At 46.4% G+C, this 17,962-nt stretch overlaps 1 protein-coding gene across 3 annotated transcripts in view; it reads left to right on the top strand.

Annotated features, from left to right (window-relative positions):
* The window catches only part of gtdc1 (glycosyltransferase-like domain containing 1), a 38,715-nt gene that overhangs the window by 17,593 nt on the left and 3,160 nt on the right, over positions 1-17,962 (top strand). The window contains exons 4-10 of one of the 3 annotated variants that reach the window (XM_075478844.1): positions 1,186-1,359; positions 6,846-6,938; positions 7,007-7,132; positions 7,706-7,815; positions 13,062-13,206; positions 14,128-14,198; positions 14,951-15,146. In XM_075478844.1, the coding sequence (XP_075334959.1) occupies positions 1,186-1,359; positions 6,846-6,938; positions 7,007-7,132; positions 7,706-7,815; positions 13,062-13,206; positions 14,128-14,198; positions 14,951-15,024 (793 nt within the window). In that variant the 3' untranslated portion in view covers positions 15,025-15,146. Of the gene's footprint in view, positions 1-1,185; positions 1,360-6,845; positions 6,939-7,006; positions 7,133-7,705; positions 7,816-13,061; positions 13,207-14,127; positions 14,199-14,950; positions 15,147-17,962 lie in introns of those variants that run through there. The other 2 variants (XM_075478843.1, XM_075478845.1) reach the window with 2 other exon arrangements.

Below are 17,962 nucleotides of genomic sequence, written 5' to 3'. Positions count from 1 at the left end.
GGTTTGTTGGGTCCTGGACGGTTTGTTGGGTGCTGGACGGTTTGTTGGGTGCTGGACGGTTTGTTGGGTCCTGGACGGTTTGTTGGGTGCTGGACGGTTTGTTGGGTGCTGGACGGTTTGTTGGGTGCTGGACGGTTTGTTGGGTCCTGGACGGTTTGTTGGGTGCTGGACGGTTTGTTGGGTGCTGGACGGTTTGTTGGGTCCTGGACGGTTTGTTGGGTCCTGGACGGTTTGTTGGGTCCTGGACGGTTTGTTGGGTCCTGGACGGTTTGTTGGGTGCTGGACGGTTTGTTGGGTGCTGGACGGTTTGTTGGGTGCTGGACGGTTTGTTGGGTGCTGGACGGTTTGTTGGGTGCTGGACGGTTTGTTGGGTCCTGGACGGTTTGTTGGGTCCTGGACGGTTTGTTGGGTGCTGGACGGTTTGTTGGGTGCTGGACGGTTTGTTGGGTGCTGGACGGTTTGTTGGGTGCTGGACGGTTTGTTGGGTGCTGGACGGTTTGTTGGGTGCTGGACGGTTTGTTGGGTGCTGGTCGGGTCCTGGTTCTGGATAACAGTGATGTTTAAAAGGTGCTTAGTTGGATAACGTTGCTTCTGTCCTCAGTGTGTCTTCATGTGATTGGTTAATATCGGGCTGCTGTGTAATTAAAGTGGGTCGAGCTGTCATTAATCAGTCCAACAGTAACAAGCAGCTCGCACAGAAAACAGATTGTTGTTGATCAGCAGGCAGTTCGTCAATAAGCCGCAGTGACTACATCTCTTCTAACGACATTACAGCCGCATCAAATAACTACCGAACCATGTCCGTAGAAGTCAGACAGAACAGACTAATGACATCTTACACTTGGGAAAGTAACAGTAATCTAATTACAGTTTTTCCGCGTAAAAAAGTAATCGGATTACAGTAACGTGTTGCTGCCCATCACAGGTCCTGATACAGAAACTTTAGATGCTCGTGGTTCTTTATGTTCAGATTTGACCTGAGCAGGACGTCAGGTTTGGTCTCAGTCAGCTTCAGGCTCAGTTACTTCCTCTTCTTTAGTCCTAAAGAGGCGGGGGGACAAGGGGAGGAGCTGTTACAGACATCTGTTCTCTGATTGGCTGTCTGTCTCACCTGTGTACACCTGTCCCTGCAGTGTGAGGCTCATAATGTGGGCTCTGTCTAATTGCTGGTGTCCGTGTCCTCAGCCTGGTGTCAGATGTGGTGGTGTTCAACTCGCACTTCAACATGGACTCCTTCCTGTCCTCCATCCCCTCCTTCATGAAGAAGATCCCGGACCACAGACCCAGAGACCTGGACCAGCTGATCCGACCTAAGTGTGTGGTCCTGAGCTACCCGGTCCAGTTCCCTGATGTCAGCAGGTCAGTGGGGCAGCCCTGAGGTCAGAGTTCACCTGCTCCCAGGTCAGTGAGGCGACCCTCAGGTCAATCAATCAATCAAACTTTCAATCAAACTTTATTTATATAGCCCTTTACAATAGCCAACTGGTACTCAAAGTGCTTTACAACAGGATAAAAAGAAAAATACATAAAACAAAACATAAAACACGATTCAGAAATGCTAAAAGTGCTGCAGGGCATTAAAAGCCTTCCACAAGTGCAATAAAATTAATTGAATAAAATTTGTATAAAATTAAGATACTTAAAAAAGAGGGGATAGAATGGATGCATAGTGGCCCTAATCAGAGTTCGAACGCCAGTCTAAAAAGGTGGGTCTTAAGCTTCAATTTAAAGGTCAGAGTTCACCTGCTCCCAGGTCAGGCTTCAGTGTGATGATGTCAGCAGAGGTCGGCTGCTGTGATTGATTATTAAAGAAAAGCAGGAAACAAATGTTGGAACTGGCTGTTCTGATCTCCATTCTTTAGATCCAGGTTCTGTTGACTTAGTTCTTTGACACCAGCAGCTGCACAGTTACCAACAGAACCTGGCATGACGTTTAGGGGTTCTGAGACTGAGACCCGGTGAGGTTAAACTGACCTGTACAGGATCAGTTTCAGGTCATTAGAGATCTCTTTAAATCCAGAGGTCCAGAGGAGACCTGCAGCAGCATATGTCTGATGTTTGATGCCCATCAACATGGACCACACATCTGGTTTCATAGATAAGTATAGCTGAGCATCATCAGCATAGCAATGGAAACTAGAAAATTTCAGAAGGAATTTTGATGGGTGCCAATCTACTGCCCGCCCTATCAACAAACCCTTTAGTTCAGTTGAAGCCGAGAGTCTCCTGTCACATATAAACTTTGAATGAGGTCTCTGTGATGTCGTATGGCTGAGTTATGAGAAGTTTTTGGCATTTTTGGCTTGTGAAGTGCTTTTCAATGCATTTTCCCATTGCATTGTGGGTATTTTCAAACTTCCCCTCACTATCAGTTTAAAGGAGAAATGCAGATCAGATTTATAACATGAAGCTGTTATAACAGGGCATCCATCTTGGCTCTGCCCTCATAAGCAGTCTTAAAACAGAGCAGGCTAACAAGGCGTTGCCCCGGTAACAGGAGCAGGTGCGGCTTGTCTGTGTCTCTGACATGTACGCTCACTATGGCTTCTTAAAATTGCACAATAATTTTGATTACACTCGACTGTCTCGAACAAACGGTCGCTGTTCGAAAAGTAAAAGTTGTATCCGAATAATTCTTGAACCGTCAGCACCCCAAGAGACGGCAGAAGCCAGCGGTGTAATTTTCATTCAGCTACTCTGTGTGGCTGGTTTTTTATGGCAGTTTTACAATCATTTTTCACCTGAATTTGATGACCTTAGGCCTTTATAATGGAAATGGAGAGCCGACCTCTGGGCTCAGAGGCAATTTGTAAGAAATATGTGTGGCAGAGCTCAATGAGTGTGACTTTGTGTGAAAGAGGACAAAAATGCCTACGTTTTGAAGTAAAATTTGTCCAGATCGGGCAGATATTTTGGACATGAGAAACATTTGTTTGAAGAATTGGTGCAGTATAGAATTCAGAGTGAGAAACAGTGGGAGAAACACCTCGGCCGGGATGTAGTCTACCTAAAACGCAAACTGCCGTTGTGTCAAAGCAGTATAATGTATCAACAAACCCTTTGGTTCAGTTAAAGCCGAGAGTCTCCTGTCACATATAAACTTTGAATGAGGTCTGTGCGATGCTGTATGGCTGAGTTATAAGGCCTCTAAAATAGAGGCTTGTTGAGCGCCAAAATGGCTTGTTAAGTGCTTTTCAATGCATTTTCCCATCCACATTTTTCCCACTTTTTCTCATTTTGCCGGAATTCCTTTCGACTAATGAGAGCCAAACGTAATAGCACAACGATCGAGGTCGTTGTGCACGCAGCGGTGTGTGCGTCCGGCCTCTTTGTAGTCACCATCCATCAGTCGGCCTGCGAGTTGGAGGCCGTCTGATTGAATAATGATTGACCCGGAACGCCACAAAGACGTCACATCCATCACGGCCGCCGCAGGACGCCGACGTCTGTCAGAGTCGATCAGATCAATGACGTGATCAGCAGGTGTCTGAGGGTTCAAACTGTGTTCATGGTTCAGACTGTGTTCATGGTTCAAACTGTTCGTGGTTCAGACTGTGTTCAGACTGTGTTCAGACTGTGTTCATGGTTCAAACTGTGTTCGTGGTTCAGACTGTGTTCATGGTTCAGACTGTGTTCATGGTTCAAACTGTTCGTGGTTCAGACTGTGTTCATGGTTCAGACTGTGTTCATTGGTTCAGACTGTGTTCATGGTTCAGACTGTGTTCATGGTTCAGACTGTGTTCATGGTTCAGACTGTGTTCATGGTTCAGACTGTGTTCATGGTTCAAACTGTGTTCGTGGTTCAGACTGTGTTCATGGTTCAGACTGTGTTCATTGGTTCAGACTGTGTTCATGGTTCAGACTGTGTTCATGGTTCAAACTGTGTTCATGGTTCAGACTGTGTTCATTGGTTCAGACTGTGTTCATGGTTCAAACTGTTCGTGGTTCAGACTGTGTTCATGGTTCAGACTGTGTTCATGGTTCAAACTGTTCGTGGTTCAGACTGTGTTCATGGTTCAGACTGTGTTCATGGTTCAAACTGTTCGTGGTTCAGACTGTGTTCATGGTTCAAACTGTTCGTGGTTCAGACTGTTCATTGGTTCAGACTGTGTTCATGGTTCAAACTGTTCGTGGTTCAGACTGTGTTCATGGTTCAGACTGTGTTCATGGTTCAAACTGTTCGTGGTTCAGACTGTGTTCATGGTTCAAACTGTTCGTGGTTCAGACTGTGTTCATTGGTTCAGACTGTGTTCATGGTTCAGACTGTGTTCATGGTTCAAACTGTTCGTGGTTCAGACTGTGTTCATTGGTTCAGACTGTGTTCATGGTTCAAACTGTTCGTGGTTCAGACTGTGTTCATTGGTTCAGACTGTGTTCATGGTTCAGACTGTGTTCATGGTTCAGACTGTGTTCATGGTTCAAACTGTTCGTGGTTCAGACTGTGTTCATTGGTTCAGACTGTGTTCATGGTTCAGACTGTGTTCATGGTTCAGACTGTGTTCATGGTTCAAACTGTTCGTGGTTCAGACTGTGTTCATTGGTTCAGACTGTGTTCATGGTTCAGACTGTGTTCATGGTTCAGACTGTGTTCATTGGTTCAGACTGTGTTCATGGTTCAAACTGTTCGTGGTTCAGACTGTGTTCATGGTTCAGACTGTGTTCATGGTTCAAACTGTTCGTGGTTCAGACTGTGTTCATTGGTTCAGACTGTGTTCATGGTTCAGACTGTGTTCATTGGTTCAGACTGTGTTATTGGTTCAGACTGTGTTATTGGTTCAGACTGTGTTCATGGTTCAGACTGTGTTCATGGTTCAGACTGTGTTCATTGGTACAGACTGTTCGTGGTTCAGACTGTGTTCATGGTTCAAACTGTTCGTGGTTCAGACTGTTCATTGGTTCAGACTGTGTTCATGGTTCAAACTGTTCGTGGTTCAGACTGTGTTCATGGTTCAGACTGTGTTCATGGTTCAAACTGTTCGTGGTTCAGACTGTGTTCATGGTTCAAACTGTTCGTGGTTCAGACTGTGTTCATTGGTTCAGACTGTGTTCATGGTTCAGACTGTGTTCATGGTTCAAACTGTTCGTGGTTCAGACTGTGTTCATTGGTTCAGACTGTGTTCATGGTTCAAACTGTTCGTGGTTCAGACTGTGTTCATTGGTTCAGACTGTGTTCATGGTTCAGACTGTGTTCATGGTTCAAACTGTTCGTGGTTCAGACTGTGTTCATTGGTTCAGACTGTGTTCATGGTTCAGACTGTGTTCATGGTTCAGACTGTGTTCATGGTTCAGACTGTGTTCATGGTTCAAACTGTTCGTGGTTCAGACTGTGTTCATTGGTTCAGACTGTGTTCATGGTTCAGACTGTGTTCATGGTTCAGACTGTGTTCATGGTTCAAACTGTTCGTGGTTCAGACTGTGTTCATTGGTTCAGACTGTGTTCATGGTTCAGACTGTGTTCATGGTTCAGACTGTGTTCATTGGTTCAGACTGTGTTCATGGTTCAAACTGTTCGTGGTTCAGACTGTGTTCATGGTTCAGACTGTGTTCATGGTTCAAACTGTTCGTGGTTCAGACTGTGTTCATTGGTTCAGACTGTGTTCATGGTTCAGACTGTGTTCATTGGTTCAGACTGTGTTATTGGTTCAGACTGTGTTATTGGTTCAGACTGTGTTCATGGTTCAGACTGTGTTCATGGTTCAGACTGTGTTCATTGGTACAGACTGTTCGTGGTTCAGACTGTGTTCATGGTTCAGACTGTGTTCATGGTTCAAACTGTTCGTGGTTCAGACTGTGTTCATGGTTCAAACTGTTCGTGGTTCAGACTGTGTTCATTGGTTCAGACTGTGTTCATGGTTCAGACTGTGTTCATGGTTCAAACTGTTCGTGGTTCAGACTGTGTTCATTGGTTCAGACTGTGTTCATGGTTCAAACTGTTCGTGGTTCAGACTGTGTTCATTGGTTCAGACTGTGTTCATGGTTCAGACTGTGTTCATGGTTCAGACTGTGTTCATGGTTCAAACTGTTCGTGGTTCAGACTGTGTTCATTGGTTCAGACTGTGTTCATGGTTCAGACTGTGTTCATGGTTCAGACTGTGTTCATTGGTTCAGACTGTGTTCATGGTTCAAACTGTTCGTGGTTCAGACTGTGTTCATGGTTCAGACTGTGTTCATGGTTCAAACTGTTCGTGGTTCAGACTGTGTTCATTGGTTCAGACTGTGTTCATGGTTCAGACTGTGTTCATTGGTTCAGACTGTGTTATTGGTTCAGACTGTGTTATTGGTTCAGACTGTGTTCATGGTTCAGACTGTGTTCATGGTTCAGACTGTGTTCATTGGTACAGACTGTTCGTGGTTCAGACTGTGTTCATGGTTCAGACTGTTTACGGTTCAGACTGTGTTCATGGTTCAGACTGTGTTCATTGGTTCAGACTGTGTTCATGGTTCAGACTGTGTTCATGGTTCAGACTGTGTTCATGGTTCAGACTGTGTTCATTGGTTCAGACTGTGTTCATGGTTCAGACTGTGTTCATGGTTCAGACTGTGTTCATGGTTCAGACTGTGTTCATGGTTCAGACTGTGTTCATTGGTTCAGACTGTGTTCATGGTTCAGACTGTGTTCATTGGTTCAGACTGTGTTCATGGTTCAGACTGTTCACGGTTCTGATGACCTCAGTGACCTTCGTCTTTAATCAGAGTGACATCATCAGTATCAGCTTTTTTACGGCCTCCAATCAAACGGTTCATTTAGAAAATGGACCTCTGAGTCATGTTTCCCAGAAGCCTCGGCGGCAGCCGGAGCCCCACCCACACATGTTTCTGAACTCTTCTTCTGTGTTTTCTTTCAGGCTGCTTCCTGAACACAAGCGGCGCCACCAGCCTGCAGAGATGTCTCACACTGATGACATCACGCGGCAGGATGAGCCACAGCAGTCGCCACGGTAACAGTCTCTGCAGCAGCATCAGTGTTCTGAGTCTGGTTCAGTTTGATCAAACAATGACCCAACAGGTCCGACGAGGATCCGGATCCGTCCAGATGTGAGTCCAGATGTGAGTCCAGGATCCAGAGAGCGCTCAGTGGGGCGGGGGCAGCAGACCTGGAGAAGCCTCTGCACATCGTGTGGCCCCACAGGTGGTGAGTTCTGCCCCACACTCGGGTCGGTTCAGAACGGTACGGTACGGGTCTCTTTGGGGTCAGCTTTGCGTTCCCACTGTACAAAGGGGACCCTCGGGTGGGCGGAGCCGAAGCGTAAATAGTAAATAACAAATAGCATCCATACTGTGGAACCACCTCCCAGCTTCTTCAGCTTAACGCCACACCGGCTCGCGGTCCGGGTGAAACCACTCTCTGACATTTCTGCTCAATCAGCTGGAAAACTTTTTGGTTTGGCCCAGCGCCATCGAGCTCCCGCTGCTCAGCCTCCTCACCGACACCGGAGAGCAGAGCCTGGAACCGGTCCTGGGGGCTGGGTAGCCCAAGCAGAAGGGTTACAGACATGGTTCCATGGTAACGGGTACCGTACGCTTTGGTGGTAGTGTAAACACTGAAATAAGAGAACCGGACTGAACTGACCCGTACCGGACTGCATAGTGGGAACACGCCATTACTGTTGTTGGAAGCTGGTGATAAAGACGAAATGGGGGCTGATTAAAGATCGTTTAATCAGTCAGATGAAGGTTCTCATGTTCCTCACTGTGTGTGTTTAAGGGAACATGATAAGAACCCGGAGCTGTTCTTCAACACTCTGCTCAAACTGAAGGAGCGAAAACTCAACTTCCAGCTGTCCGTGCTCGGAGAGACGTTCACCGACGTGCCAGGTATGCACCCTGCTGGGTTTATCTGGATCAGTTTGGTTCTGAGCCGAGTTTATCTGGATCAGTTTGGTTCTGAGGAGAGTTTATCTGGATCAGTTTGGTTCTGAGGAGAGTTTATCTGGATCAGTTTGGTTCTGAGGAGAGTTTATCTGGATCAGTTTGGTTCTGAGCCGAGTTTATCTGGATCAGTTTGGTTCTGAGGAGAGTTTATCTGGATCAGTTTAGTTCTGAGGAGAGTTTATCTGGATCAGTTTGGTTCTGAGCCGAGTTTATCTGGATCAGTTTGGTTCTGAGGAGAGTTTATCTGGATCAGTTTGGTTCTGAGCCGAGTTTATCTGGATCAGTTTGGTTCTGAGGAGAGTTTATCTGGATCAGTTTGGTTCTGAGGAGAGTTTATCTGGATCAGTTTGGTTCTGAGCCGAGTTTATCTGGATCAGTTTGGTTCTGAGCCGAGTTTATCTGGATCAGTTTGGTTCTGAGGAGAGTTTATCTGGATCAGTTTGGTTCTGAGCCGAGTTTATCTGGATCAGTTTGGTTCTGAGGAGAGTTTATCTGGATCAGTTTGGTTCTGAGCCGAGTTTATCTGGATCAGTTTGGTTCTGAGGAGAGTTTATCTGGATCAGTTTGGTTCTGAGGAGAGTTATCTGGATCAGTTTAGTTCTGAGGAGAGTTTATCTGGATCAGTTTGGTTCTGAGCCGAGTTTATCTGGATCAGTTTGGTTCTGAGGAGAGTTATCTGGATCAGTTTGGTTCTGAGCCGAGTTTATCTGGATCAGTTTGGTTCTGAGGAGAGTTATCTGGATCAGTTTGGTTCTGAGGAGAGTTTATCTGGATCAGTTTAGTTCTGAGGAGAGTTTATCTGGATCAGTTTAGTTCTGAGGAGAGTTTATCTGGATCAGTTTGGTTCTGAGCCGAGTTTATCTGGATCAGTTTGGTTCTGAGGAGAGTTTATCTGGATCAGTTTAGTTCTGAGGAGAGTTTATCTGGATCAGTTTAGTTCTGAGGAGAGTTTATCTGGATCAGTTTGGTTCTGAGGAGAGTTTATCTGGATCAGTTTGGTTCTGAGGAGAGTTTATCTGGATCAGTTTAGTTCTGAGGAGAGTTTATCTGGATCAGTTTGGTTCTGAGCCGAGTTTATCTGGATCAGTTTGGTTCTGAGGAGAGTTTATCTGGATCAGTTTGGTTCTGAGGAGAGTTTATCTGGATCAGTTTGGTTCTGAGCCGAGTTTATCTGGATCAGTTTGGTTCTGAGCCGAGTTTATCTGGATCAGTTTAGTTCTGAGGAGAGTTTATCTGGATCAGTTTGGTTCTGAGCCGAGTTTATCTGGGTCAGTTTAGTTCTGAGGAGAGTTTATCTGGATCAGTTTGGTTCTGAGCCGAGTTTATCTGGATCAGTTTGGTTCTGAGCCGAGTTTATCTGGATCAGTTTAGTTCTGAGGAGAGTTTATCTGGATCAGTTTGGTTCTGAGCCGAGTTTATCTGGATCAGTTTGGTTCTGAGGAGAGTTTATCTGGATCAGTTTGGTTCTGAGCCGAGTTTATCTGGATCAGTTTGGTTCTGAGGAGAGTTTATCTGGATCAGTTTGGTTCTGAGCCGAGTTTATCTGGATCAGTTTGGTTCTGAGGAGAGTTTATCTGGATCAGTTTGGTTCTGAGGAGAGTTATCTGGATCAGTTTGGTTCTGAGCCGAGTTTATCTGGATCAGTTTGGTTCTGAGGAGAGTTTATCTGGATCAGTTTAGTTCTGAGGAGAGTTTATCTGGATCAGTTTAGTTCTGAGGAGAGTTTATCTGGATCAGTTTGGTTCTGAGCCGAGTTTATCTGGATCAGTTTGGTTCTGAGGAGAGTTTATCTGGATCAGTTTGGTTCTGAGGAGAGTTTATCTGGATCAGTTTAGTTCTGAGGAGAGTTTATCTGGATCAGTTTAGTTCTGAGGAGAGTTTATCTGGATCAGTTTGGTTCTGAGGAGAGTTTATCTGGATCAGTTTGGTTCTGAGGAGAGTTTATCTGGATCAGTTTGGTTCTGAGCCGAGTTTATCTGGATCAGTTTGGTTCTGAGGAGAGTTTATCTGGATCAGTTTGGTTCTGAGGAGAGTTTATCTGGATCAGTTTGGTTCTGAGGAGAGTTTATCTGGATCAGTTTGGTTCTGAGCCGAGTTTATCTGGATCAGTTTGGTTCTGAGGAGAAGAAGCAGGAATGCAGCTCAGAGAGGAAGAAACACTCTGAGTTCACTCAAATCTGTGAAGAACTGTGCAGCCAAAGCGTGTGCATGTACGTGTGCATGTACGTGTGCATGTACGTGTGCATCTGTGTGTGCGTGTGCATGTGCGTGTGCATGTACGTGTGCATGTGTGTGTGCGTGTGCATGTGCGTGTGCATGTACGTGTGCATGTACGTGTGCATGTGCGTGTGCATATGTGTGTGCGTGTGCATGTACGTGTGCATGTGTGTGTGCATGTGCGTCAGGTCAGAGGTGAGTGGCTCTAATCGATGGAACCACCAGCTGATGACGTGATGATGAGTGTGTGTTTTAGGTGATGATCACACTCTGAGATATTGAGTCATAAAGTTTAACGCTCAGGGAGCGTAAATCAGACGGCCAATCACATTAGGAGGAGAACCAGACAGCCAATCACATTAGGAGGAGAGCACGCTGATCACCTGTTGCTCTGCTGAGCGCACACACATTTCCTTCAAAGGAACAAACACAGGCTGTGCTCGAAACCGCATACTGCATACTACATACTGCATACTGCATACTACATACTGCATACTACATACTGCATACTGCATACTACATACTGCATACTACATACTACATACTGCATACTGCATACTACATACTGCATACTGCATACTACATACTACATACTGCATACTGCATACTGCATACTACATACTGCATACTACATACTGCATACTGCATACTACATACTGCATACTGCATACTACATACTGCATACTGCATACTACATACTGCATACTGCATACTACATACTACATACTGCATACTGCATACTACATACTGCATACTACATACTGCATACTGCATACTACATACTGCATACTACATACTGCATACTACATACTGCATACTGCATACTACATACTGCATACTGCATACTACATACTGCATACTGCATACTACATACTGCATACTGCATACTACATACTGCATACTACATACTGCATACTGCATACTACATACTGCATACTACATACTGCATACTGCATACTACATACTGCATACTACATACTGCATACTGCATACTACATACTGCATACTGCATACTACATACTGCATACTACATACTGCATACTGCATACTACATACTGCATACTGCATACTACATACTGCATACTACATACTGCATACTGCATACTACATACTGCATACTACATACTGCATACTACATACTGCATACTGCATACTACATACTGCATACTGCATACTACATACTGCATACTACATACTGCATACTGCATACTGCATACTACATACTGCATACTGCATACTACATACTGCATACTGCATACTACATACTGCATACTACATACTGCATACTGCATACTGCATACTACATACTGCATACTGCATACTACATACTGCATACTACATACTGCATACTACATACTGCATACTACATACTACATACTGCATACTACATACTGCATACTGCATACTACATACTGCATACTGCATACTACATACTGCATACTACATACTGCATACTGCATACTACATACTGCATACTGCATACTACATACTGCATACTACATACTGCATACTACATACTACATACTGCATACTGCATACTACATACTGCATACTACATACTGCATACTGCATACTGCATACTACATACTGCATACTGCATACTACATACTGCATACTGCATACTGCATACTACATACTGCATACTACATACTGCATACTGCATACTACATACTGCATACTACATACTGCATACTGCATACTGCATACTACATACTACATACTGCATACTGCATACTGCATACTACATACTGCATACTACATACTGCATACTACATACTGCATACTGCATACTACATACTGCATACTACATACTACATACTGCATACTACATACTGCATACTGCATACTGCATACTACATACTGCATACTACATACTGCATACTGCATACTACATAATGCATACTGCATACTACATAATGCATACTGCATACTACATACTGCATAATGCATACTACATAATGCATACTGCATACTACATACTGCATACTGCATACTACATATTACATACTGCATACTGCATACTACATACTGCATACTACATAATGCATACTACAGACTGCATACTACATACTGCATACTGCATATTACATACTGCATACTGCATACTACATACTACATACTACATACTGCATACTACATACTACATACTGCATACTGCATACTACATACTGCATACTGCATACTACATACTACATACTGCATACTACATACTGCATACTGCATACTACATACTACATACTGCATACTACATACTGCATACTACATACTGCATACTGCATACTACATACTGCATACTGCATACTACATACTACATACTGCATACTGCATACTCATCGATCAGACAGTATGCAGAGCGTTTACCCACAATGCATTTCGCTCCTGCCCGAGCCGAAATCAGCCGGCCTGAAGCTGATTTCCCTTAAGCTCTAAACTCTGTAAACTTTAGCAACATTTGAAACATTTTCAGGTGAGAAAGTAGTCGTTTAGATCCCCAACGTGTTGAAAACCTGACAAAATACCGGCTGTTTACCATTTTGTTCCCACGAATTCGGCGCTACTAAAGCTAGCTGCAGTGAGCTAACGCACTTCCGGTTATTTTCACAAAATAAAATACCCGTTGCCTTTTATCATAGGGAAAGCCATTACCATACAATTGGTGCTTTTGTTTTGAAAACAGGAAGTGAACCTACCCTCGTTGTAGCTAGCTTGAAACTGCCGTTTTGACAGGAAATGACGATCGGCGACGTCACGTTATGTTGCATCTTGGGTAGTTTGAGTATGAGCAGTAACCTCATGATGCATACCCAACATTTCAGAGAATCTAGTATGCATCCGGGAACTTAAAAAAAGTTAAAGTTAGTAGGAGTAGTGGGAGTAGTAGGCGGTTTCGAACACAGCCACAGTCTTCCTCACTGAGGAGGATCCTGACCTGATGATGAAGGTGTTTCCCTAACCCTTCCCTCCTCCTGCAGAGATCTTCGCCTCCTCCAGACGTCAGCTGGACTCTCACATCCTGAACTGGGGCTTCCTGCCCAGTAAGGACCGGTTCCTGCAGGTTCTGTGTGACGCCGACGTCGTCGTCTCCACCTCCAAGCACGAGTTCTTCGGCGTGTCAATGTGAGTCTTCCTCAGCTCGATGTCTTTGTCCAGGTGTCCCAGTGGCAGCGCCACCACGAGTCCAGCCGCCGCCGCACGCCTAAGAACGGTAACGCTGAGCTGATTCTGACCCAAACCCGTCACAATCAGCTCAGCGTTACCGAGTTAAAATGGCAGAATCTGTTATAGAGATTCCACTTTACCCAACAGAAAGGAGAGAAATGAGTTTTTAAAAGGTTTTAATTCACTCTGAAGCTGTGCACGTGGAAACCAGGGGCGTGCATGTGAAGTTAGCCCACGTTCTGTAACACAGGACAAAGTCCTGGTAGGAAATGTATCTCCAGAGCAGGAGACGGTCCAATCAGAGGAGACGTTTGGTTCTGCTGCCGGCGTCTCTGCACACCTGAGGCTCCGCCTCTGATCCTCTTCAGTCAGGTGGCTGTTTGATCTGCAGCTGATTCATGTCTGAGCCCAGCTGCAGCCCCAGGTTCCTGACTGAGGACAACCACAGAAGAAGAAGAAGGTTTCTGCTGCTCCCTTCTTCTTCTGGAGCCTCTTTCTGACTGAGGAGATGCACCACAGAAGAAGAAAGTGGAGTATCTAATGCTCCCGTCCTTCTTCCCGTCATGCAGACCCCTCCCAAAGATTAACAGGCAAACTGGCTGAAACTAGTTTCAATGGGGGCTGTTATCACACAGTGAAACTAAACCAGCAGCAAGCCTACTTAGCAGTCAAAGTATAGCAAAAAGCATCCTGGTACACAAGACAAAGTTTACTTACTTATTCTGGATGAATCAAGGAGTTCACAGTGCCTCCAAAAGTTAAAACACACACTGAGCTAACACACCACCTGGGCTGACTAAAAAGAACTTGGGTCATGCAGACCCCTCCCACAGGTGAACCAGCTGTGGTCCAGAGGTTGACCCACTGACTGTGTTGCAGGTTGGAAGCCGTCCACTGTGGCTGTTTTCCTCTGTGTCCGAAGGCGCTGGTGTATCCGGAGATATTTCCAGGTAAAACACCTTCGGTCTCTTCTTCTCTGAAAAACTTTTACTCCACAACTGAGCCTCTTCTTCTTCTTCTCCTGTTCCACAGCACGTTACCTGTACTCCACACCTGAGCCTCTTCTTCTTCTCCTGTTCCACAGCACGTTACCTGTACTCCACACCTGAGCCTCTCCTTCTTCTTCTCCTGTTCCACAGCACGTTACCTGTACTCCACACCTGAGCCTCTTCTTCTTCTCCTGTTCCACAGCACGTTACCTGTACTCCACACCTGAGCCTCCTCTTCTTCTCCTGTTCCACAGCACGTTACCTGTACTCCACACCTGAGCCTCCTCTTCTTCTCCTGTTCCACAGCACGTTACCTGTACTCCACACCTGAGCCTCCTCTTCTTCTCCTGTTCCACAGCACGTTACCTGTACTCCACACCTGAGCCTCTTCTTCTTCTCCTGTTCCACAGCACGTTACCTGTACTCCACACCTGAGCCTCTTCTTCATCTCCTGTTCCACAGCACGTTACCTGTACTCCACACCTGAGCCTCTTCTTCTTCTGTTCCACAGCACGTTACCTGTACTCCACACCTGAGCCTCTTCTTCTTCTGTTCCACAGCACGTTACCTGTACTCCACACCTGAGCCTCTTCTTCTTCTGTTCCACAGCACGTTACCTGTACTCCACACCTGAGCCTCTTCTTCTTCTCCTGTTCCACAGCACGTTACCTGTACTCCACACCTGAGCCTCTTCTTCTTCTTCTGTTCCACAGCACGTTACCTGTACTCCACACCTGAGCCTCTTCTTCTCCTGTTCCACAGCACGTTACCTGTACTCCACACCTGAGCCTCTTCTTCTTCTGTTCCACAGCACGTTACCTGTACTCCACACCTGAGCCTCTTCTTCTTCTTCTGTTCCACAGCACGTTACCTGTACTCCACACCTGAGCCTCTTCTTCTTCTTCTGTTCCACAGCACGTTACCTGTACTCCACACCTGAGCCTCTTCTTCTTCTCCTGTTCCACAGCACGTTACCTGTACTCCACACCTGAGCCTCTTCTTCTTCTTCTGTTCCACAGCACGTTACCTGTACTCCACACCTGAGCCTCTTCTTCTCCTGTTCCACAGCACGTTACCTGTACTCCACACCTGAGCCTCTTCATCTCCTGTTCCACAGCACGTTACCTGTACTCCACACCTGAGCCTCTTCTTCTTCTGTTCCACAGCACGTTACCTGTACTCCACACCTGAGCCTCTTCTTCTTCTCCTGTTCCACAGCACGTTACCTGTACTCCACACCTGAGCCTCTTCATCTTCTGTTCCACAGCACGTTACCTGTACTCCACACCTGAGCCTCTTCTTCTTCTGTTCCACAGCACGTTACCTGTACTCCACACCTGAGCCTCTTCTTCTTCTTCTGTTCCACAGCACGTTACCTGTACTCCACACCTGAGCCTCTCCTTCTTCTTCTGTTCCACAGCACGTTACCTGTACTCCACACCTGAGCCTCTTCTTCTTCTCCTGTTCCACAGCACGTTACCTGTACTCCACACCTGAGCCTCTTCTTCTCCTGTTCCACAGCACGTTACCTGTACTCCACACCTGAGCCTCTTCTTCTCCTGTTCCACAGCACGTTACCTGTACTCCACACCTGAGCCTCTTCTTCTTCTTCTGTTCCACAGCACGTTACCTGTACTCCACACCTGAGCCTCTTCTTCTTCTCCTGTTCCACAGCACGTTACCTGTACTCCACACCTGAGCCTCTTCATCTTCTCCTGTTCCACAGCACGTTACCTGTACTCCACACCTGAGCCTCCTCTTCTTCTCCTGTTCCACAGCACGTTACCTGTACTCCACACCTGAGCCTCTTCTTCTTCTTCTGTTCCACAGCACGTTACCTGTACTCCACACCTGAGCCTCTTCTTCATCTCCTGTTCCACAGCACGTTACCTGTACTCCACACCTGAGCCTCTTCTTCTTCTCCTGTTCCACAGCACGTTACCTGTACTCCACACCTGAGCCTCTTCTTCTTCTTCTGTTCCACAGCACGTTACCTGTACTCCACACCTGAGCCTCTCCTTCTTCTTCTTCTGTTCCACAGCACGTTACCTGTACTCCACACCTGAGCCTCTTCTTCTTCTTCTGTTCCACAGCACGTTACCTGTACTCCACACCTGAGCCTCTTCTTCTTCTTCTGTTCCACAGCACGTTACCTGTACTCCACACCTGAGCCTCTTCTTCTTCTTCTGTTCCACAGCACGTTACCTGTACTCCACACCTGAGCCTCTTCTTCTTCTCCTGTTCCACAGCACGTTACCTGTACTCCACACCTGAGCCTCCTCTTCTTCTCCTGTTCCACAGCACGTTACCTGTACTCCACACCTGAGCCTCTTCTTCTCCTGTTCCACAGCACGTTACCTGTACTCCACACCTGAGCCTCTTCTTCTTCTTCTGTTCCACAGCACGTTACCTGTACTCCACACCTGAGCCTCTTCTTCTTCTGTTCCACAGCACGTTACCTGTACTCCACACCTGAGCCTCTTCTTCTTCTCCTGTTCCACAGCACGTTACCTGTACTCCACACCTGAGCCTCTTCTTCTTCTGTTCCACAGCACGTTACCTGTACTCCACACCTGAGCCTCTTCTTCTTCTCCTGTTCCACAGCACGTTACCTGTACTCCACACCTGAGCCTCTTCTTCTTCTCCTGTTCCACAGCACGTTACCTGTACTCCACACCTGAGCCTCTTCTTCTTCTCCTGTTCCACAGCACGTTACCTGTACTCCACACCTGAGCCTCTTCTTCTTCTCCTGTTCCACAGCACGTTACCTGTACTCCACACCTGAGCCTCTTCTTCTTCATCTCCTGTTCCACAGCACGTTACCTGTACTCCACACCTGAGCCTCCTCTTCTTCTTCTGTTCCACAGCACGTTACCTGTACTCCACACCTGAGCCTCTTCTTCTTCTCCTGTTCCACAGCACGTTACCTGTACTCCACACCTGAGCCTCTTCTTCTTCTTCTGTTCCACAGCACGTTACCTGTACTCCACACCTGAGCCTCTTCTTCTTCTGTTCCACAGCACGTTACCTGTACTCCACACCTGAGCCTCTTCTTCTTCTCCTGTTCCACAGCACGTTACCTGTACTCCACACCTGAGCCTCTTCTTCTTCTCCTGTTCCACAGCACGTTACCTGTACTCCACACCTGAGCCTCTTCTTCTTCTCCTGTTCCACAGCACGTTACCTGTACTCCACACCTGAGCCTCTTCTTCTTCATCTCCTGTTCCACAGCACGTTACCTGTACTCCACACCTGAGCCTCCTCTTCTTCTTCTGTTCCACAGCACGTTACCTGTACTCCACACCTGAGCCTCTTCTTCTTCTCCTGTTCCACAGCACGTTACCTGTACTCCACACCTGAGCCTCTTCTTCTTCTTCTGTTCCACACCACGTTACCTGTACTCCACACCTGAGCCTCTTCTTCTTCTCCTGTTCCACAGCACGTTACCTGTACTCCACACCTGAGCCTCTTCTTCTTCTTCTGTTCCACAGCACGTTACCTGTACTCCACACCTGAGCCTCTTCTTCTTCTCCTGTTCCACAGCACGTTACCTGTACTCCACACCTGAGCCTCTTCTTCTCCTGTTCCACAGCACGTTACCTGTACTCCACACCTGAGCCTCTCCTTCTTCTTCTCCTGTTCCACAGCACGTTACCTGTACTCCACACCTGAGCCTCTTCTTCTTCTTCTGTTCCACAGCACGTTACCTGTACTCCACACCTGAG

Source organism: Odontesthes bonariensis, chromosome 12 (genome assembly GCF_027942865.1).
Source record: "Odontesthes bonariensis isolate fOdoBon6 chromosome 12, fOdoBon6.hap1, whole genome shotgun sequence".
NCBI classification, from domain to species: domain Eukaryota; kingdom Metazoa; phylum Chordata; class Actinopteri; order Atheriniformes; family Atherinopsidae; genus Odontesthes; species Odontesthes bonariensis.
This window is presented reverse-complemented; position numbering and strand designations above follow the sequence as displayed.